The sequence below is a fragment of the Syngnathus typhle genome, linkage group LG1 (assembly GCF_033458585.1).
Source record: "Syngnathus typhle isolate RoL2023-S1 ecotype Sweden linkage group LG1, RoL_Styp_1.0, whole genome shotgun sequence".
Taxonomy (NCBI): domain Eukaryota; kingdom Metazoa; phylum Chordata; class Actinopteri; order Syngnathiformes; family Syngnathidae; genus Syngnathus; species Syngnathus typhle.
This window is the reverse complement of record NC_083738.1, coordinates 4818820-4838089: the sequence shown is the minus strand read 5'-3', so window position 1 is coordinate 4838089 and position 19270 is coordinate 4818820. Positions and strand designations below refer to the sequence as shown.

At 41.9% G+C, this 19270-nt stretch overlaps 1 protein-coding gene across 1 annotated transcript; it reads right to left on the bottom strand.

Moving 5' to 3' along the window:
- Positions 1–14596: 14596 nt before the first annotated feature.
- Positions 14597–18945, bottom strand: slitrk2 (SLIT and NTRK-like family, member 2). The gene has a single exon (XM_061286178.1). The coding sequence runs from the start codon at positions 18066–18068 to the stop codon at positions 15420–15422; it is 2649 nt and encodes an 882-aa protein (XP_061142162.1). The 5' UTR covers positions 18069–18945; the 3' UTR covers positions 14597–15419.
- Positions 18946–19270: the final 325 nt, after the last annotated feature.

Here is a 19270-nt window from a genome sequence, read left to right as displayed (position 1 = left end):
CATAACTACTTGTTTGTCTATATGTGCCCTGAGGTTGGCTGGTGATCTGTTCAGGGTGTACCACGCCTATCGGCCAAAAAGCACCGGGATAGGCTCCAGCATGCAACCCTTGTGAGGATTAAGCAATATTGAAGATGATTGAATGAATGAATGTTCCACTTTGGTGCTTCCACAATAAAAGGTGTCTATGTTTTGTTTGAAACCATGGCTTGGTTGTTTCCATATTCTGCTTTCATTGCACATTTGCAGTCCTTAAAGAACTTTGCTAGACCAAAAACGAAATGTTTTTCATGAATCAATTGTGGTTTTCCTTCCCTCCTCATTTCTGCTGTCACATTTCCTTATTACTGTCATGCTTCTTTATGCCATTTTTATCTAAAACATAGTCTTGCATGTGGCATTGGAGCATGTCACTGAAACTAATAACCATATTCAAGTTTTACTTGATGAAACATGTCAGTGGTATTAAATACAAAAAAGGTCGTGATGTGAAGTCATAAGTGTATTTCATTATGTATCAGCGGGGTTGAGTTACAGGCAGTCAGATTTTAAGTGCTGCTGTTCATTAATGTAACGGCTCCATCCTTTTTTTTCCTGCCACAACCACATCTTTCATCACATCGTCCTTTACAGTATGTTAACTGCTTCATTAATATTGGTGTCATTCCTTTGATTTCTTCAGTCCCCACTTTCCTTTAGCAGTCTATTCTCTTAATGACAACTAGCTTTTTGCTCTAGAACCCACTCAGTTGTAATGGAGAAATCATACTATGGGTTTAATGATAGTTGGATAAAGATAGTACCAGTAATCATGTACTGTATGCATAATGTACTTGTGTCAAACAGCCAACAGCAATACTTACTGTAGATATACACTAATTCGGAGTCACTTTGGGTAATTAAGGTCCATTGAAAAAAATAGATAATAGCTAATTTCAATGACTATGACTAAACTGGCTTGAGGCAGCCCACGCACCCCTAATTTCCTTTTCCAATGATTCATTTGCATATATGAAGCTTTTGTGTGAGTGTGTGTGTGAGTGTGTGTGTGTGTGTGTGTGTGTGCGTGTGTGTGCGTGTGTGTGCGTGTGTTTGTGGGGCTGTACCTCTGTTTATTTCTAAAATTAAACCAATATGGATCAGTCACTGTGCACATTGAAGAAGGAATCTTCAGGCGCTTCATTTCACTTACAAAGCAAAATCCAGATATTTAGATAGATAGATAGATAGATAGATAGATAGATAGATAGATAGATAGATAGATAGATAGATAGATAGATAGATAGATAGATAGATAGATAGATAGATAGATAGATAGATAGATAGATAGATAGATAGATAGATAGATAGATAGATAGATAGATAGATAGATAGATAGATAGATAGATAGATAGATAGATAGATAGATAGATAGATAGATGCAATAATGCAATAAAAACTGAAAACTGGAGGGTGGAAAAAGTGCCTTCACTTATATTAAAATGACATATTTACACATGCAGTATTAATGATCAACCTTGCCAAGTGTGATCTAAGTCTAAGTTCATCCACAATGTCGGTGGGTCGGCTTCTGGTAATAATTTTTGAACCACGAAAAAAAATTATGTGCACCCCTCTCTATGAGAAGACCAGAAAACAAGAATATATGTCATATATTTAAAGCATGTCTTCATTTAAGAAAAAGTCACACACATTTGCATTTGTTGCATCAGCGAAGTTTGGTGATGAAATCATTCTTAATAAATGAACACTTTTTACATTGGCCTAATTTCTGCATTTAATTATTATTCATTGTCTTTTTTTCCATCAATGTACTCCCAGCGATGCGTTCACGCTACTTATCACTGTTTTTTTGTTGCCATTGATGAGTTTATCGACTGTGTGAATGGTCTTTGAACGCACCCCGGGTTGACTGCATAACGGGATCGAAGAGCAAAAATAAACCCAGTGACTAAAAATGGAAATTTACAAGCACTAAAGCATTGGTGTCAAACTCAAGGTTCATTTTATGTGGCCCGTGAAGACAAATTTTGCATGGGCTTTGTGTCATTACAAAAATTAAAAAATAGTCTTTACTTTAAAAAAAAGAGACATTGCTTGCAATTTTTATTATCATTCGTCTTTTTAAAATATTTGAACAATTTTAACAGTCTGTGATTTCAAAACTAGTTATTCATTAGTTTGTTTTGTAGCCTATATAGAAGACGTTGACAATCATAATGGCCCTCCAAAGGAAACTATGACTACGATGCAGCCCGCAACAAAAATGAATTTGACACCCCTGCACTAAAGTGTCATTGGGGGCCTGTCTCGACCAAGAGGCTTGTCCTGGACCGCGTCACAGCGCCCAAAGGTCGCACCACCAGACTTCCAACGAGGAGGCCCTTCAAATGAGTGTGGCCATTGAAAGCACCTCCTTTTTGGATAGGCGGTGGTACCCTATATGTGTACTTAGGGGGAAATGTGAGTCAAATGAACCTTTAGCAATTTCAATTGACTATATAACGACGTATGAACAATTCAGCTTACACAAAGCCTCTTGGACTGTGTGGTGACTGGTGAAAGAAAATGGACAGACGTGAAAGGGCACTGTTCATTTCTTGCTCTTTAATCAGCCACAGAGAGGCTAATCCTTGTGATATGTTGAAGTCGTCGTAAGTAGAAATGTCCATGTAAATTCTGGTGACAATTGATAGCTTTTTTTGGACATTTTAAGCGATAGTCTGTACAATGATTTCCAATTGGGGAATTATGATCGCTTTCTTCCGTGACATCATCAACCAAGACATGGAGGGGAGGGGTGAGTGGCACTATACCTCATTAAAAGTGGGCATTTTTAAAGTCATTCAGTGTTTCATTATTTCTCCAAAATGAATGATAAAATAGAAAATGTGACCTTATTTCATTTTCCTAAAAGATAAACTAAGCGAGTCTTTACAATGATTTCCAATGGGGAAATTGTGATCTCTTCTGTGACGTAGTCAGGCTGATGTGTCAAATCAAGCAGACTCCACCCAAAAAAGTATGTAGGTGTACTGCCCTTCTGTTCTCAAATAGTGTTAGATCTCCTCTGAGTTTGTTTTCAGAGGGTAATTGTAGCACTGACATAATTTTTAATACAGTTCTATCACATACGTGTCAAAATTGGGGTTGTTTTACCCTACGTTTGAACAGGTAGTTATATGGGAACACAATTTTAATGTAACTCTCCCAACACTGATTGTCCATCCCTTTTACCTTCGTGAGGGTCCTGGACTGAGCTTGGTCCAGTCCCAGCTGACTTTTAGCAAGAGACGGTACACCCCAGACTGGGTGCTGGCCAATCGCCTTGTTGTATATAAAGTGCGTCTATGGTTATGAGTGCCTCACATTGATGTAAATCAATTGTAGAGTGTTTTGGCCCATGCACCTTCCGCATCTGTTATTGACAAAATGAGTGTTGTGAGACCCTTAGGGCGGTCACAAAGCTTCGACATTTGATACTCACACAAACACTGTACATTCCTTAAAAAAACATCAAACCTAATCGATTCTGCTGTTTTTTTCCTCTATCCCTCCTCCGCCTTCGCCTCGTCATTCCTTCTCTTGAAACTGTACGAACTAAACATGTGTTTCCTCTCTCCCACTCTGTAATTGATTCTTCTTCCTTTTCATTCTCCTGTTACAGGATGTGTCTTTCAACAATGAGGCAAACCTAGAATTCGAGACAGAGAGAAATCTAATCCCAGCAGTTGCTCACCATCTACAGTAGAGGCCCGGATCTCAACGTCAATTCCTTCTAGAAGGAACGTTAAGAAACGAAACCATTGAGTTCCGAAACAATATTCCACATTGGAAATAACTGAAAACACAATAATCCATTCTCAGCCTGCAGGTTTTTACCCTAACGTTGCCTCTTTTATACCAAAATTATGGAGCGAAAATGTGCAGAGTTGAATATGCAACATAAATTAAATAAGGAACACATCATTAGAACAGTAAAATTAAGATCTACATACATTGACATTGATGAGGCGCTGAAACTATGAACGCAGAGGTGGAGAGAAGGATTGTGTGTGCGTGTGTGTGTGCGCATGCGTGTGCGTGTGTTTGCGTGTGTGTGTGAGGGGGGTGGTCATTGTTTGGAAGCGGAGTGGACAAATCGTGGAGGAAGTCAAAGTTTTTAAATATCTAGGGGTTTTGTTGGATAACTGCCTATCTTTCTCCCAGCACGCAGATACGGTGTACAATAAGGCACAACGTCTGCTTATACTTAGGGAACTCAGGAGCTTCCAGGTCAATCAAGACATTCTGACAACTGCCAACAAATCTCTCATTGACCCCATAATCTCGTATAACAACATCACATCTTGCTTTAATTTTGTGACTGTCAAAAATAAATCCAAATTAACCAGAGCTATCAATTAACCAAACAAGATAACGGGCAAATCCCAAGACAGACTCACTCAACTCCAAAGCCGAGCAATGGAAAGGTGAGCAAAGACCATTTCAGCTGACTCCTCCCATCCTTTGAACAAGTACGTCCAGCTCCTTCCAACATCGTTGTCCTCGCAACTTTCCTGTTCTGCTTTTCTCCTGAGTCTTTCTTGGCACCCATGTTTTTTTCTCTAGTACAGTGTAGCCTTACAGTGGTCTACAACCCGCCAAACAACACCAACCGAGGCCGAATAGCGGCTCGCGGAACAAACTGTGTTTTGTTTGCAAGATGGGTTGGTTTCCAAAGCTTTGTCCGAGAACTGGAACAAAGATTTCCTAATATCTTGGGTTGAAAACCGAATATGTTGAGGACCGAGGTAGTTGACTTCCGGGGTTCCGCCGTATTCTACTTGAGAGGCAAGTAAAGAATAAGCCCTCAAATTAAAATATGATCTATCTATCTATGCATCTATGCATCTATCCATCTATCCATCTATCCATCTATCCATCTATCCATCTATCCGTCTGCCCGCCCGCCCGTCCATCCGTCCGTCTGTCAAGATAACTCAAAAGCGCATCTTTGATGTCATGAAACATTTGTAATTTTTTATATCAAAACTATGTAAAATTATAGCTAGATATTTACTAAGTAAATTTATATTCATCATATTTATTATTTATATTATATTGAACACATTTTGCTGCTGATGCAATTAGTAAATGTTCAATGTGCTTGGAATTCCCAAGTCAATTTCAAAGTCAGTTTGATAGTCATAAAAACAAAACTGGCCTACTTTATTACTTTACAACTCAATACGTACTGTATGTTGTGGGAATCATATTTACAGTTAATATTCTAGGAATGTAAACACATGCATTATAAATAAAAATCATACTATATTTTTCATTAAATAAAAGAGAGCAAACATTCTCCAAATATTGACTTTGATGGACAAAAAGCCCAAAATACTGTAAGCTGTTAGACAACAGGTAAATACATTTTCTTAGATGTCCATATCAAAACAAATTTTTGCTGATTAAAAATGAACAAAAATTTTTAGGTTAAATATTACTGCCTAAAATATAACAATATATAACAATTAAATGTAGTTCTTTGGCAAAAATTTGTTATTTAACATCACGGACCTAATTTGTTCCCATACTCAATAATAGTCCATTAGTGCATATTGCACCCAGCATCACAGCCTCTTCCACTCCAAGTGGTACTCAACTGGAATGATTCCAGAGTCAAATCAGATACTGTATGACTCCAGGTTCACTGTGTCAAACTAATAGAGCAGACTGATAGGGAGAAGAACCTTGAAGCCCAATGAGCCTCCCTCCTGCTGAAAGCTTTTAATCTGCGAAATGTCTGCACAGTTATTGAATCACTGGCATGCTGACATGGTTTTATTGTACAGTTCAGCAACTTACATTGCATGATAAATGGTCTGTCTGGTGCTTTGCTCATAATATGCAGAGGGAAAATTAACACTTGTGCACTGCTATTATTGTGAAAGTCATGTGCTTTATGTTTCCTCGATGTAGAATCTCAAGCATGCAGATGCCCGGAAAAAGGGAAAAACTGATAGACCTGATCCATTATCCATCATTGGGCTGATGTACTTTTCTTAACTCTCCTCGCAGAGATGCCTGCACAGCCGTCAGCACCACGGGTAGTGCATTATAAAAAGCGAAGACAGAATGCTGCTCTTGCCACGACAAATCCTAAAAGCAAAGCGAGTTAATACAATACAAAAAAGTCTTCTCGGCAATATTTTATGTGCTACCGAATGGATTAGAGTGCTAGAGGGTATCACAGCTTTTAGATAATAAAATACTTTGAGCGTATATATGATCAGGGAATTTGGGGGATTGTGGTAGTTTAAGGTGATAGCAAAGAATGAAATAGCTAATTTTGATCAATATTTCATGTCTCTAAATGATTTAATGTGACGTGCTCTGACAGCAGCATTCATTTGTTTGATGATGCCAAGCCGCAACTGAAGTGAAGCAACCATCTGAAAACCTCTTGACTCATCACTGAAACAAGGGACACCTACAACATCACTTCTTCGTCTTTTTTTTAGACACAGATGCTAATGTAAATGTTTCATGTATTTTATGTGAACAAAATTGCAAGCATTTTTAAAATCGATTGTTTTAAAAGTTGTTGAGGTCTCTCCACTATCTGGTTCAAGTACTGGTTGGAGTGCTAATATGCTTTCTAATAAGGTTATTGTTTGGGTGCTGTAATTCTGAGACTGAATAACAAGCGTCAAAATCTGGTTGATATTCTCAGACCCAATGAAATGATGGGTAGAACAGTGGTCCACTAGTTAGCAAGTCTGCCTTACAGTGCAGAGGTTTTAGGTCTGATTCCGGCTCCGGCCTTCTTGTGTGAAGTTTGTATGTTCTCCCCGTGCCTGCGTTGGTTTCCCCCGGGGACTTTGACTTCCCCCCACATCCCAAAAATATTGCACTGTAGGCCGATTGAATACTCCAAATTGCCTATAGGTGTGAGTGCGAATGGTTGTTTGTCTCTGTGTGCCCTGTGATTGGCTGGCAACCGGTTCATGTCCCCTGCCTCCTGCCCGAAAGTCAGCTACTTTAGGCTCCGGCACACCTGCGACCCTCGTGAGGATAAGCGGTTCAGAAAATGGATGTCTTTGATGATTTTGTTATTTATAGCCAAGCTATCAGATACAACCTATCAGGCTTTGAATATTGTGGCAAACTTGCCACATCATTGCTGAAAGATTACAACAAATATTTTATGTCCTTAAAATTTACAATTAACAGTTTTTATTACCCAGATTGAAATTGTCACCTTTTCTGAGAATCCTGGCTAACACAGCAGCATCCTAGTACCGCATGCTAATATTTACTAATAGGTGCCATCCTTACAGATAAAATAGAGCACCAGTATTATTATTATAGATCATCATAAACCACACACATCAGTGTTCAGGCAAATATTTACAAGCAGATGAGTCATGCCATCAATTCAATTAATCTAAAATCCTCTTTAAAATAAAATGCTCACAGGGCATATTTGCTTGGTTTCTGGGTATTACTATAATGTGATGGTCCCCACATTGTAATCCCTCCCTACCCCATCGATCCATCGATCCATCCATCCATCCATCCATCCATCCATCCATCCATCCATCCATCCATCCATCCATCCATCCATCCATCCATCCAGCCATCCAGCCATCCAGCCATCCATTTTGTATAGCACCTTTCCTGATGTGGGTCACTGGTAAATTGAACCTATATCAGGTGACTTGGATCACATGGCACACAGTCAAGCAAGCGTTTACAATTCCATTCACACCTATGGTCAATTTAGACACATCAAATAACAAAGTCACATGTTTTGGCAACGTCTGCCAACATGTTGCCACGGTGCACTCCACAATTCCTTTTCCCATTTGACATTTTGCAACAAAGGGCAGGTAAAGGGTACCGTCACTTTTCAGACAAGTACATCTCAGCTGGGCTGGTATCTAAAGCAATGACTGCACAAACACCAGTAATTTAGCCTCACTCTAAGATTCTTTATGTCACTGATATCCATTTTGAGAATCAATCCTGTCATCCTCACAAAGGTTGCACATAGATTGAAGAGCTGTACAAGTTTAGAAGCCGCCGATCAATGGCAATGACCAAGAATACCGTTTCCGACAAGAGTTGTTTGATCTGCTGGGCAGTGGAGGTTGATCATGTGCATAGCTTCGGACTCGTGCCAGATCTCCTTAGTTACAGCGCACGTCCGATTTAGTTGCTAGCCACCTGGCGGGGCTTCCTTTACTGAAAAAAATTACCCCCCCGAAGCAGTAGCAGGCTGATGGTGGTCTTCTTGTCAGTCTGGCTCTCATAGGTTATGCATGTGCCCATTCCGATTCAAGGCATAACTGAGAAATGAATAAAACCTAAAGCTCCAGAATGTTGAGGGAAAATGTTCTTTATTGAAACCGCTGTTATGTACTGTGTCTGCTTTCCAACGATCAATCATTAGAAATTTATTCTGTCAGCACAGCAACACATTTTCCACAAAATAAATTACAAAAGATGTGACCCTGAGGCAAGTCTGTGCAAGATTCTGTCAGCAGTTTTTTTGGGAAGCCGAACCAATTCGTGCCGTGTGATCAGGTAAGCAGACTGATAGCAAATTTGTGATTTCAGCAACCCAGCAAAGATTTTGTCTGTGTGGTATAAATGTAGTCATCTTTAACCCACCTTAGGTAAGGGACAGTCGGCATACCCACCTTACGTTGTAACAATACAAATAGTCCCCTGTAAATAAATACAGCTTAGCCCAGGGATGGGCAAACTTTTTGACTCGCGGGCCGAACTGGGTTCTAAATTTGGATCGGAGGGCCGAACCAGGAGCAGATGGACGTAGTGTTTGTGTGAAGTAATATAAGCGACCTGTAAAGGTCATTGCATAAAATATTTTGGCCTTTCGTAGGTAGTAAAGCATGGATATTCCAAACAAGTTTTTTGAAAACAAATGCATTTATTAACAGCATTAAAATAATAATAATAATTCACTAAAAAACTGCTATCAGTGATTCTCATAAAATACGACACTGTTATTATTATGAATAACAGTCTCCATCACTTCAGTGCCTGCAGGTCAGATTAATGAAAGATGTTTATCTTATGAGATCACATCAAACGGCTAACATTCTGACCAAATATATCATCTTGAAGAATCGGTGAAAGCATACACCCAAATAAAGTACTAATCAAAACGGCAACACGGTGAGGGGTATCTGAAAATCAGAGCAGAGTTTTAACTCGCAAACACCTGGTAACAGAGGTGAGGAAACGGGAAACACTTACTTAAAGTAAGCCTTAAGAACTTTACAGGTTAAGATTAGTCGCAAACAGGTGGTGCATCAATGTTGAGCATCCTGCATTGTTTGAAAATGAGAATGGTCGCTAGTTTCAATCCCTGCTATGTGTACAAATCATATCCAAAATGCCTCCCGTTCATTTTCAGTGGGAACAGTGTTGTTGGTCTCCCTTTTTTGCTAGTGCGTCATAGTCTGGAGTAAAATTTGTTGTGGCAATTCTTAGGAGAGATCCGAGGTGTTGGTCCGTTTACCTCGATCTGTGACGGGTTGATGTTGACGTTCATGTGGCTGAACGTCGCGTACGTCGAGCCAAATTGGCCACTCTCTTTTAAACACTCGGCACTGTGTCCACCTTGCTTTTCCTTGGGCGACTCATTTTAATGGAAGGATTCCAGGGGAAGGTTTGTGGGTGGCTTTAGCGCAAAACTGCATCTGAAAGCTCAGCGCGCGAATTACAAGAATGCTGTCGTCACAGCCCACGCTCTAAATTCGGGACTGATACAAATAGAGCACGAGTGCGCCATGTCCGTAAAGTTTAATAATACAATTTGGTCAGGGTTGGCGGGCCGGATTAAACGATCCCGTGGGCCGGATGTGGCCCGCGGGCCGTAGTTTGCCCACCTCTGGCTTAGCCTCTAACCCAGATATGGGCAAACTACAGCCCGCGGGCCACATCTGGCCCATGGGGCCGTTCAATCCGGCCCGCCAAACCTGAATAAATTGTATTATCATTTTTTTGGGGGGTCATTTTCCCTGCAATTACTATGTTTCCCCAGTAAATGGGGAAGCGCCCGCCCACGCATTTACTTCCGGGAGCCGTGTCAGAAAGCTCGGTGCACACTCACAAGTGTGTGTGCGTACTCAGTAGTACGTAGTAATTTCATCTATCAGTGCCGAATTTCGAGTGTAGGCTGTGACGTCAATATTCTCGTAATTCGCGTGCTGAGTTTTCAGATACAGTTTTACGCTAATGCCACCCACAAACCTTCGCCTGGAATCCTTCCATTAAAATGAGTGGCCCGAAGAAAAGAAAGGTGGACACTGAGTGCCGAATGTTAACAAAGAGTGGACAATTTGGCTCGACCTACGTGTGTGAGAAGACGTTCAGCCACATGAACGGACCGACAGAAAATAATTACCACAACAAATTTTACTCCAGACTATGATGCACTAGCAAAAAAGGGAAACCAACAATACTATTGATTTCTTTATTACTTTATTTAGATGTATTCTTTCACTGATTCTTCAAGACGATGTATTTGGTCAGAATGTTTGCCGTTGGATGTGATTTTGCCTCATTAGATAAACATATTTCATAAATCTGACCTGCAGGCACTGAAGTGATGGAAAATGTTATTCATCATAACAGTGTCGTATTTACTAAGAATCACTGCTAGTAGTTTTTTGGTAAAATATTTTTTTAATGCTGTTAATAAATGCATTTGTTTTCAAAAAGCTTTTTTTTAATATCCATGCTTTCGTATCTACTAAAAGTAAAAACCTTTTATGCAATGACCTTTACATGTCATTTATATTACTTCACACAAACACTACATCGCTCCCCCTTTCTGCGTAGCGTCCTGTACTTTGCGCTATGCTTACTGTTTGGTGTATGCACACTGGCTCGGTTTTGCTCCTCTTATTTATTGGGTTATTTGTTTATTATTTATTCATCACTCATACTATTTATTTATTATTAATTATTTATTGTTTGTGCCTTCTTGTTTTTATTTTGTGTCGTCTACTTGTATGTCTATCGTGTACTATGTCTCGTCACCGTGGGATAGAGGAAACGGAATTTTGGTTTCTTTGTGTGTCTTGACATATGAAGGGATTGACAATAAAGCTGACTTTGACTTTGACATCCATCTGCTCCTGGTTCGGCCCCCCGGTCAAAATTTCGAACCCAATTCGGCCCGCAAGTCAAAAGGTTTGCCCACCCCTGCTCTAGCCTGTGGACATACTCTCTCACAATATTCTTTTGGCCATATGTGAAACTCATTTTTTAACAGTATCACATGAACGAGACCGTCGGTGCAGCACAGAAAAACAACTATGCAAACAAGGCGTTTCAACAACCTCTCTCGGGATCTTACAATCGAGCAAAAGCAATAACAAATGACTATGATATTTTCATAATTTCTCTATTGGTTTAGTTAAACCACTTCTAAGTTAACATACGTACCACAACAGATTCCATTCGAGAGGCAAACATTTTGTTGTAAAAAAACCCACACTTTTTACATATTCTCCCAAATAGATTATATTTTGCAAGTACACTTGTTTGTGACGCCTTGGTAAACATAATAATGATACAGGCATCCTGAAAGATTCACAAGCTCATCGGTCCGGAAAGGAAAATGAATGGGAGCAGTCAGTTAGGGAAAAAAATGATTAAAATTGCAGGTGATAAAATCGCCTTTCACACACAATATAACCCACACAATCACGCACCAGAAGAAAAATGGCAACATCCACAGTCACATCCACTGGAAAGAACACGGAAATGGCCTCTATAAATCAACTCAGAGCAACAGCCCCTGTGCTTCAAAGCAACAGCCCTTATGCTTCAAAGTCATCTCTGAATCGCTTAGCCACAAATTGAGCCACTCAACAAGAATACCAATTTATAGTTCTCTATCATATCACTCTTGTTGGGTGAGGTAGAGAGAGAGGGAGGGAGAGAGAGAAAAGTCAAAGAAAACGGCAGAGCATATTAGACGTAACATTTCTATTTTTCCATTTGAATCTTATCTGAGAGCTGCAACGATATCGTCACACACACAAGCGCTGTACAAGTATACAAATGGAGTCTCACCCGCTCAGTCACTCATTCATTCGCTCTCACACTCATACGCCAGGGTCCCAGGGCTTCAAGATAAGAGAAAGGAGTGTTCTGGTGGAGAAAGCCTCCTCATTGGTGTGCAAGGCGACACAATCTAAGCCTCCCATGTATCCCGTGTGTGTGTGTGTGTGTGTGTGTGTGTGTGTGTGTGTGCGTGTGCACGTGTGTGTGTGTGTGTTTGTGTGTGTGCGTGCGTGTGTATTTGTGTGCGCGTGTGTGTGTCTCTTACAAAGAGAGAAAGCATTTTCTCTCCCCTTCCTTCACTGCCACTAAAAAGACACAGAGGAGCAATTGTGCCCAAGGAAGCAAAATCACTCCATTTTCAGAGGAGAGGAGGAGTGAACAGCACACTTTCTCGCTCGCTGGCTCGCTCTCTTTCTGTTCATTTCCCCTAACCTCTCCTTCGCCCCCCCTGCTCTCTCTTTTTTCCCCATCCCATTCACCAAGCAGCTGAAATGGCAATGCTTGTTAAAAAAGAGGGTGAAAAAGAAGACCACATGACAGCATTCACAGCTTTGCCTGCCGCAGCATCTCCTCTGCTCGCCTTGTGCCGCTGCACCAGAAACCACAAATGAAAGCAATTCTGCATAAAAAGTTAAACACTCGGGGGCCGCAACTGAGAGCAGAAATGTTCAAAGAATAGGTAGAAAAAAAGCTTCTGGGTTTGGAGAAAATAAGCGATTGCATGCGGCAGCAAGATTAATCACAGCATTAGAGGCGATTGCTTTTTCAGCTCCTTCCTTCTACGACAACGTTGTGCAAAACTCTGCTTACGGAGAGAAACTGTGATACCGTGCTACTTTAGTGAAACAAGCCATTAATCAATGCCTGCTCCTTATAAGGTTTCAGCCTGATTGAAACGAGTGATTGCTTGACATTTGTAACATTTGAAGAATATATTTTTAGTCTTATCGCTGCGTTTGGCCTTAGATCTGCATCAAACTAAAGCAAGCATTACATAATTACGAGCCCCGTTATTCCCCCCTCCCTGCCTGAGCTGCACCTTTTTACGCACACGTATCCCTAGAAATAGTAATGCGATAGAATGATAAATGAATAGACTGTTTCCATGCTCATCAGTAGGCAAACACAGTAATACTGCTGTCTACAGTGCCTCAAATGCTGTCAAAAGTAGGAAACTAAGGTATAGGTGGAGTTTAAAATAGAAATGTTACACAATGGGTTCACTGCTTTTAAATGCCAAAAACATTAAGATTGCTTTTTTTATATACTAAAATGACATCAAATAAGAGCAGATTCCGATTGGGCTGCTGATGTAAGCTGAGCACGGATTGATTTGTGTTTATTACTTCAGCATGTCACAACAACAAGAAAAAAAAATTCACACACGCACAAGCCTGGAAAACAACCAGCTTACATGCAACCTCCTCTCTCACTCTCACAATGGCCTCAAGGTTAGCCAGATCTATTTTCCGTAAATAGTTCCTTCACAGATTGTCACTGTCATCCTTACACCTTAAAATCCAAAGCAGGATTATTATTATTATTTTTTTGCTACCTGAATCTCAAAGACATACACCCATAGTTGGCTCCTCGTACGCAAGGCTTGAATTTGGCTCAGCCATCAAATTGGTGCGTGGCCCTCCTGCACAGCATTTCAGCACCTCGGACAGATACACAATGGACAGTGCGGATCCAGCGGGGGAGGATGAAAACACGGGAACAAAAGAGACAGGAAACGGTGGGGTGAGTTTGTGGTGGAACAGACGAAGGGTGGGATTGGTTTTGAAGGCCAGTGACAGAGGAAAATGACCTCATGCGGGAAAACGGTTCCTCCATGTCACTCTCGACGACAGCAGGCTTAAAATCGACCACATCAGCTCGGTTTTCTCACTTGCATAAAGTGGATGTGGATAATCTATTTCATGGCAGATTCCGGAGTTTTTGTGTTGCATTGCAGTGCTCATTTAAAGAGGCCAACATTCTTTCACTTCCCCAGTACAGGTTGCTCATAAAGATTTTGTATGGGTGTGCCCTTGTGTGAGAAAGACACCAACAAATCAGCACTTCCAGAAATGCACCTACAAATCTTAAACAGTCTCTCGCCCCCCTCATAAATTGTATTTTGACACCCACTCTTGTCAATATTAAACTGCACTACATTCTATCTTTGATACATGAGACACTTAGTTCTCTGAAACATTGAATACAGCTTCAGAAAAGGGAAACTGAAGATTTCATTGAACTTTAGAAGAAAGTGTCATTACGTTTCACTGGAGAGCGAAAGAGAGGAAGCACGAGCTGCAGGCAAGCTCTTATTTTCTATTTTTCTGCCTCCCACCACACACTCACGCGCATGTGTGCACACGCGCATGTGTGCACACACGCACACACACGTACATACCCTCATTAGAGCAACTCACAGCGTGAGCCGCATCCAAAAATAATCACGCGGTCTAAACAAAATGCACCTCAACCTCAGGATCTTGACAAAGTGCCTCAGTGAAAATTTAATGGCGCAATTGTACCATTCTATGTTGCTCCCTCATAGCATACAATGTTTGTTTCAAAGTTGTACATAGCCAAAGACAATACTGAATTAAAATACATGTCCTGGTCAAAAGATATAGAGCATGTCACAGCCATTTTCAAGTACATTTACTTTGCTTTTTTTCCCGAGCTGACAAATATATTGTTTTAAAAATTTACATAAAGATTTGCTTCCTTAAAATACACTTTCCAGTTAAAATCAATCGGCAGAGAACATCAATGACAAAAAAACGGAGTGCAAAGGCACATGGAGTGAATGCAGTGAGTTTGCTCAGTACATTTCAAGAGGTTATTTTTGATGGGTTAACGCTCACCTTTTATATGTGCAGTCTATGTATGTACAGGAATGTCATTCTGCAGCTTTTTCTCCATCTACAAAGACCCATTGATTCATATTTTCTTTGTCTTGGGAAAAATAAAATTCCGTGTTAAAAAAAACAATGCACAAGGCCATATATTTTACACAGTCTTGCCATCATTCAGGTCTTCAGGGATTTACTTTGAGGAAGGAAGAAGGAAAAATTTATACTCTCTAGGAAAAAAAAATAGAACGGGATTCTAATATACTTCTTTTATACATATTGGAAAGAAAATAGAAGAGATGTAATCCGTAATAATAAGTTTGTTTTCCGTCCATCATCTGAGCTTCAACACAGAGATAAGACAGCGATATAGTGGGCTATAATAACAGTTGCTAATTGACACTTTATAATCATTATGAATGTTCCAAAGATCCTTGGTGGAGGGGGCGGAGCTTGGGAGGATATTACATCATTATCTTACAGCTGGCTCATAGCCGTGTGTTTCTCCAGAACTTCCAGATAGTCCGGTTCTGTTTTTAGCTTCCCATGAAGAAGAAATTGGTGCTCACTGTTTTTGGAAGGGAGCTCGACCCCAAAGCATTTCCTGGGGGTTCCGTACACCACAGTTTTGCTTAACATGTCTTGGTTGGTGACATGTCGCGGGGCTGTGGCAGCCTCGTAGGGGGGCACGATGCAAGGTCTTTTGGGTAAAGTGCAGAAATTATAACTGAAGGGTGAGGTACCAGCTGCTGTTGGAAGCTCCTTGTTGGGCCTCTCGCCTACATTTTGATATAACATTTCCGGCGGCGATGTTGGCGATTTGTCCTTAAAATCCACTGTGCCGATGGTAAAAGCTCCCGAGCTGCGTGTAAGAATATCATCTTTCTTTGCATTCAGAGGCCCAAAGCTTAGCTCCTTGAGGTTACGGTAAAATGCCACTTGCTCGCCATCTTTTTGTATGTAAATTGGGTTTTGGCACATAGAACCCATGGGTGGGGGGATGTAATTATACACATGACTTTGGGAATTTTTATCTTGGGTTGGTTCTGGATTGTAGGAGCCATACTGCAGTTGGAAGGAGTTCAGATCTATATTGTTAGAGCCCGTTGGGACATGTTCCACCCCTTTGCGTCGTTTTAGAACAAAGACAAAGAGCCCTGCTCCAAAACAGACTGACAGGATGAAAACAATAAGAAGCCCTAGAATGAGAACTGAAAGCGGGACTTCTGGATGCAGCTCAGGGGTTTGCAGTCGGGATTCAGTGGGTCTGACTGAGCTGAAAGAAGAGGAGGAAGAGGGTGTTGGTGACTCAGTACTGGGACTCACAAATGTCGGGGCTTTGGTAGGGGGGGCATATTGAGGTGGGGGCTCTTGGCTTGGCTCGGGACAGATGGCCTCATTGCGCAGTGAGCGCAGCAGGCGACCAGCGTGCTTAGAGGGTGAGTCACAAGTGATTTCATTAACCACGACACTGGTGCTGGACAGCTCCATCCAGTTTTTGAGTGCCACAATGTGACAGGTGCAGTCCCAGGGGTTCTCCTGGAGGTCAATCTGGATAAATGCCGATAACTGGTCAAGCACACCCTTAACGGGCAGATAGGAGAAGTGATTATTCCTTAAATTGAGTCGCGTTAGCATGGTGCCCCCGAAGACGTTGTCAGGCAGTGATCTCAGCAGGTTATTGTTGAGAAAAAGCAGCTGAAGGTTATGTAAAGCGTTGAAGGTCTGCGGTAAAATGTCTTTGATGACATTGTATTCCAAATACAGATACTGGAGCGATTGCAGGCCGGCAAAAAGCGATTGCGAAAGCGACTCGATGTAATTCCCGTTCAAATAGAGCCGCCTCAGATTTGTCAGGTTCTCAAATGCGCCTTCCTGAATCACCGCGATCCGGTTATTTCCTAAATGAAGCAGCTCCAGCAGACTGTACTCCGTCAGATCGGGTCTGTAGATCACTTGAAGGTAGTTACCGGTCAGGTGCAGTTTCTTTGGGTACGAGGGCTTTGGGTTCAACTCACTGATGTTATGCAACTTCCGCTCTTGACAGTTGATGTTCAGCCCACTGTCCGGGTTTTGGGATGTGCACACACACACACTGGGGCACAATATAGGCACAGGCGAGCGTGTCTGGTAAACCATTATAGGCCCAAAGACGTGTTTGTCCTTTGCGATGCGAGGAGTCGGCCGGTAGCGCATTTTAGGGGGTCGCGAGGCTTTAGGGAGACGCGTGGGGGAGATCATGCCGGGGAGGTAGGTTGCGGGCAGCGCCCCTTGGAAGTGAGAGTCAGAGGCAGGGTGAGCACGCTCGCCAGCATTTCTGCGTGGGCACAGATCCTGCTTTATCAGCTGCGTGATGTCTTTACCGTGGAGCCTGAATGGCGTCTCGCATACAATGTCCCCCACAAAGACTGAAATAGTGTCCAACCAGGATTTTAGAGGAATCAGATCACAAGTACAATTCCACGGGTTTTCTTCCAGCTGGATCTCCATGATCCCACCAATGTGCTCCAGAACCCCTGCAAAGGGCAAAGTCTTGAGCCTGTTGCCACGTAAATCCAAATGGGTAAGGAGCACGAAGCGGAAGATATTTGGAGGCAAAGACAACAGGAGGTTGTCATTGAGGATCAAGACTTTAAGCTTGTTCAGTTTACTGAAAGCGCCTGGTTCAATGGTGCTGATATAATTATAATCTGCCTGTAAATACTCCATACTCTCGAGTCCCGCAAACATGTCTTCCTTTATCCCCTCCAGGTTGTTGTTGTTCAAGTGCAGCCTCTTTAAGAAGCGCAGCCCCTGAAAAGCATTGCTCCCGATCTCCTGTAATCCATTATTGCCCAGATGCAGAGAGGTGACATTGCCATAATTGACAAACTCATTTGCACCAATACGAGACAGGAAGTTCCCATTTAGAAAAAGCTGTGAGATCTTATTTGGGGGTGCCTGGAACTGGCTGACGGTGGTAAATCCTTTATTCTCACAGTTAATATTCAAAATGTTCTCTCTCTCCTCGCAGGCGCAGCGGATCTTGCAGATATCTTTGGAGGCTGAAGTTTTGCGGCTCTCCGTCTCAGATGGCGACAGGCTGGTGACCGTGAGGACGCTCAGAAAGAGGACACCGCTCAGCATGTTTACAACCAAAAGTGCTTGTTAATACATGGATCCGGCATTTACGTTTGCATGGTGAGCCTTGAGGTGAACAAAAAAGTCGAGGAGAGAGTTGATATATTAGAAAAATGACTCACACAAGATGTCACGCACACACGTACCAACACGCTGACAAAAATCAAGCAATCGTTAAGCTTATATCATATTAAGATGTGAGCTTGACGCTAAAGATGTCAACTGACCTCCACTTTGGAAGCGAAAACAATTCCAAAATTCCTCAGCACAGGAAAAAAAAACAATCCTGTTAAAGACAAAAAGCACTGGAAACGAACAGGATCCTGTGTGGAAGATGGATTTGGAATATTGTCAGATGCAGAGAACCATTGCAAGAAAATCCATTCACTGCCTTCCCTTTTTGCTCAGGGTGACCACATATGCAGTGGCTTCTTGGCGAGCAGCTCGCCAGCAGCTGCAGCAAATATTCAGAGGGTGACACGGATAGCAATACGCTCCCTCTCTCTCCTCATATCAAATGCAAAAAAGCATGTCATTTCAGTCAATAAAAACCATCTGTAAACATCCCAGAAATAAAGTGCAGTTATTGCACAGTGATGCGCGACTGGATATCCTTTAAGGTCTTGAAAAAAAACAAAAGAGGGGAATAAAGAGGAACTCTTGGGGTGGGAATCAGCAAGAAGCAGCACAAGAGAGAGCGTGTGATAGAGACAAGGGGGGGGGACAGAGACAGAAAAAGAGAGCGAGAGAGGGAGGCAGGGAGAGAGAGGGAGAAAAAGAGAGAGAGTCATGGGAAATCTATCTTCCCTGAGCTGAAGCTTAAGCGGAGCCTATGCTCCTAGTCCTCCTGCTGCGCTCTGTACAATGAGAGCAGTACTGAGCGTCTGCTGCTGCTACTGTGTATGTGCGTGTGTGTGTATTTGTTTGTGTTTGTGCATGCGTGTTTGCGCGTGGGAGAGAAAAGAGAAAGAGCAAGAAAAAAGAACCGAATGAGGCAAACCCACGGGTCATCACATCAGTGACTTTGACACGTTCTATAGATTCTATCTCTCTCGCTCTCCCTCCTCTCTCGCTCTTGCTCTCTCTCACTCTGTTTTCTCCCCCCCATCTCTCTCTCTCTCTCTCTCTCTCTCTCTGTCTCCGTCCCTCCCTCCCTTTCTCGCTCCCTCCCATGCAGCTCATCCTTGCGAAAAGTCGCATTAATAAGT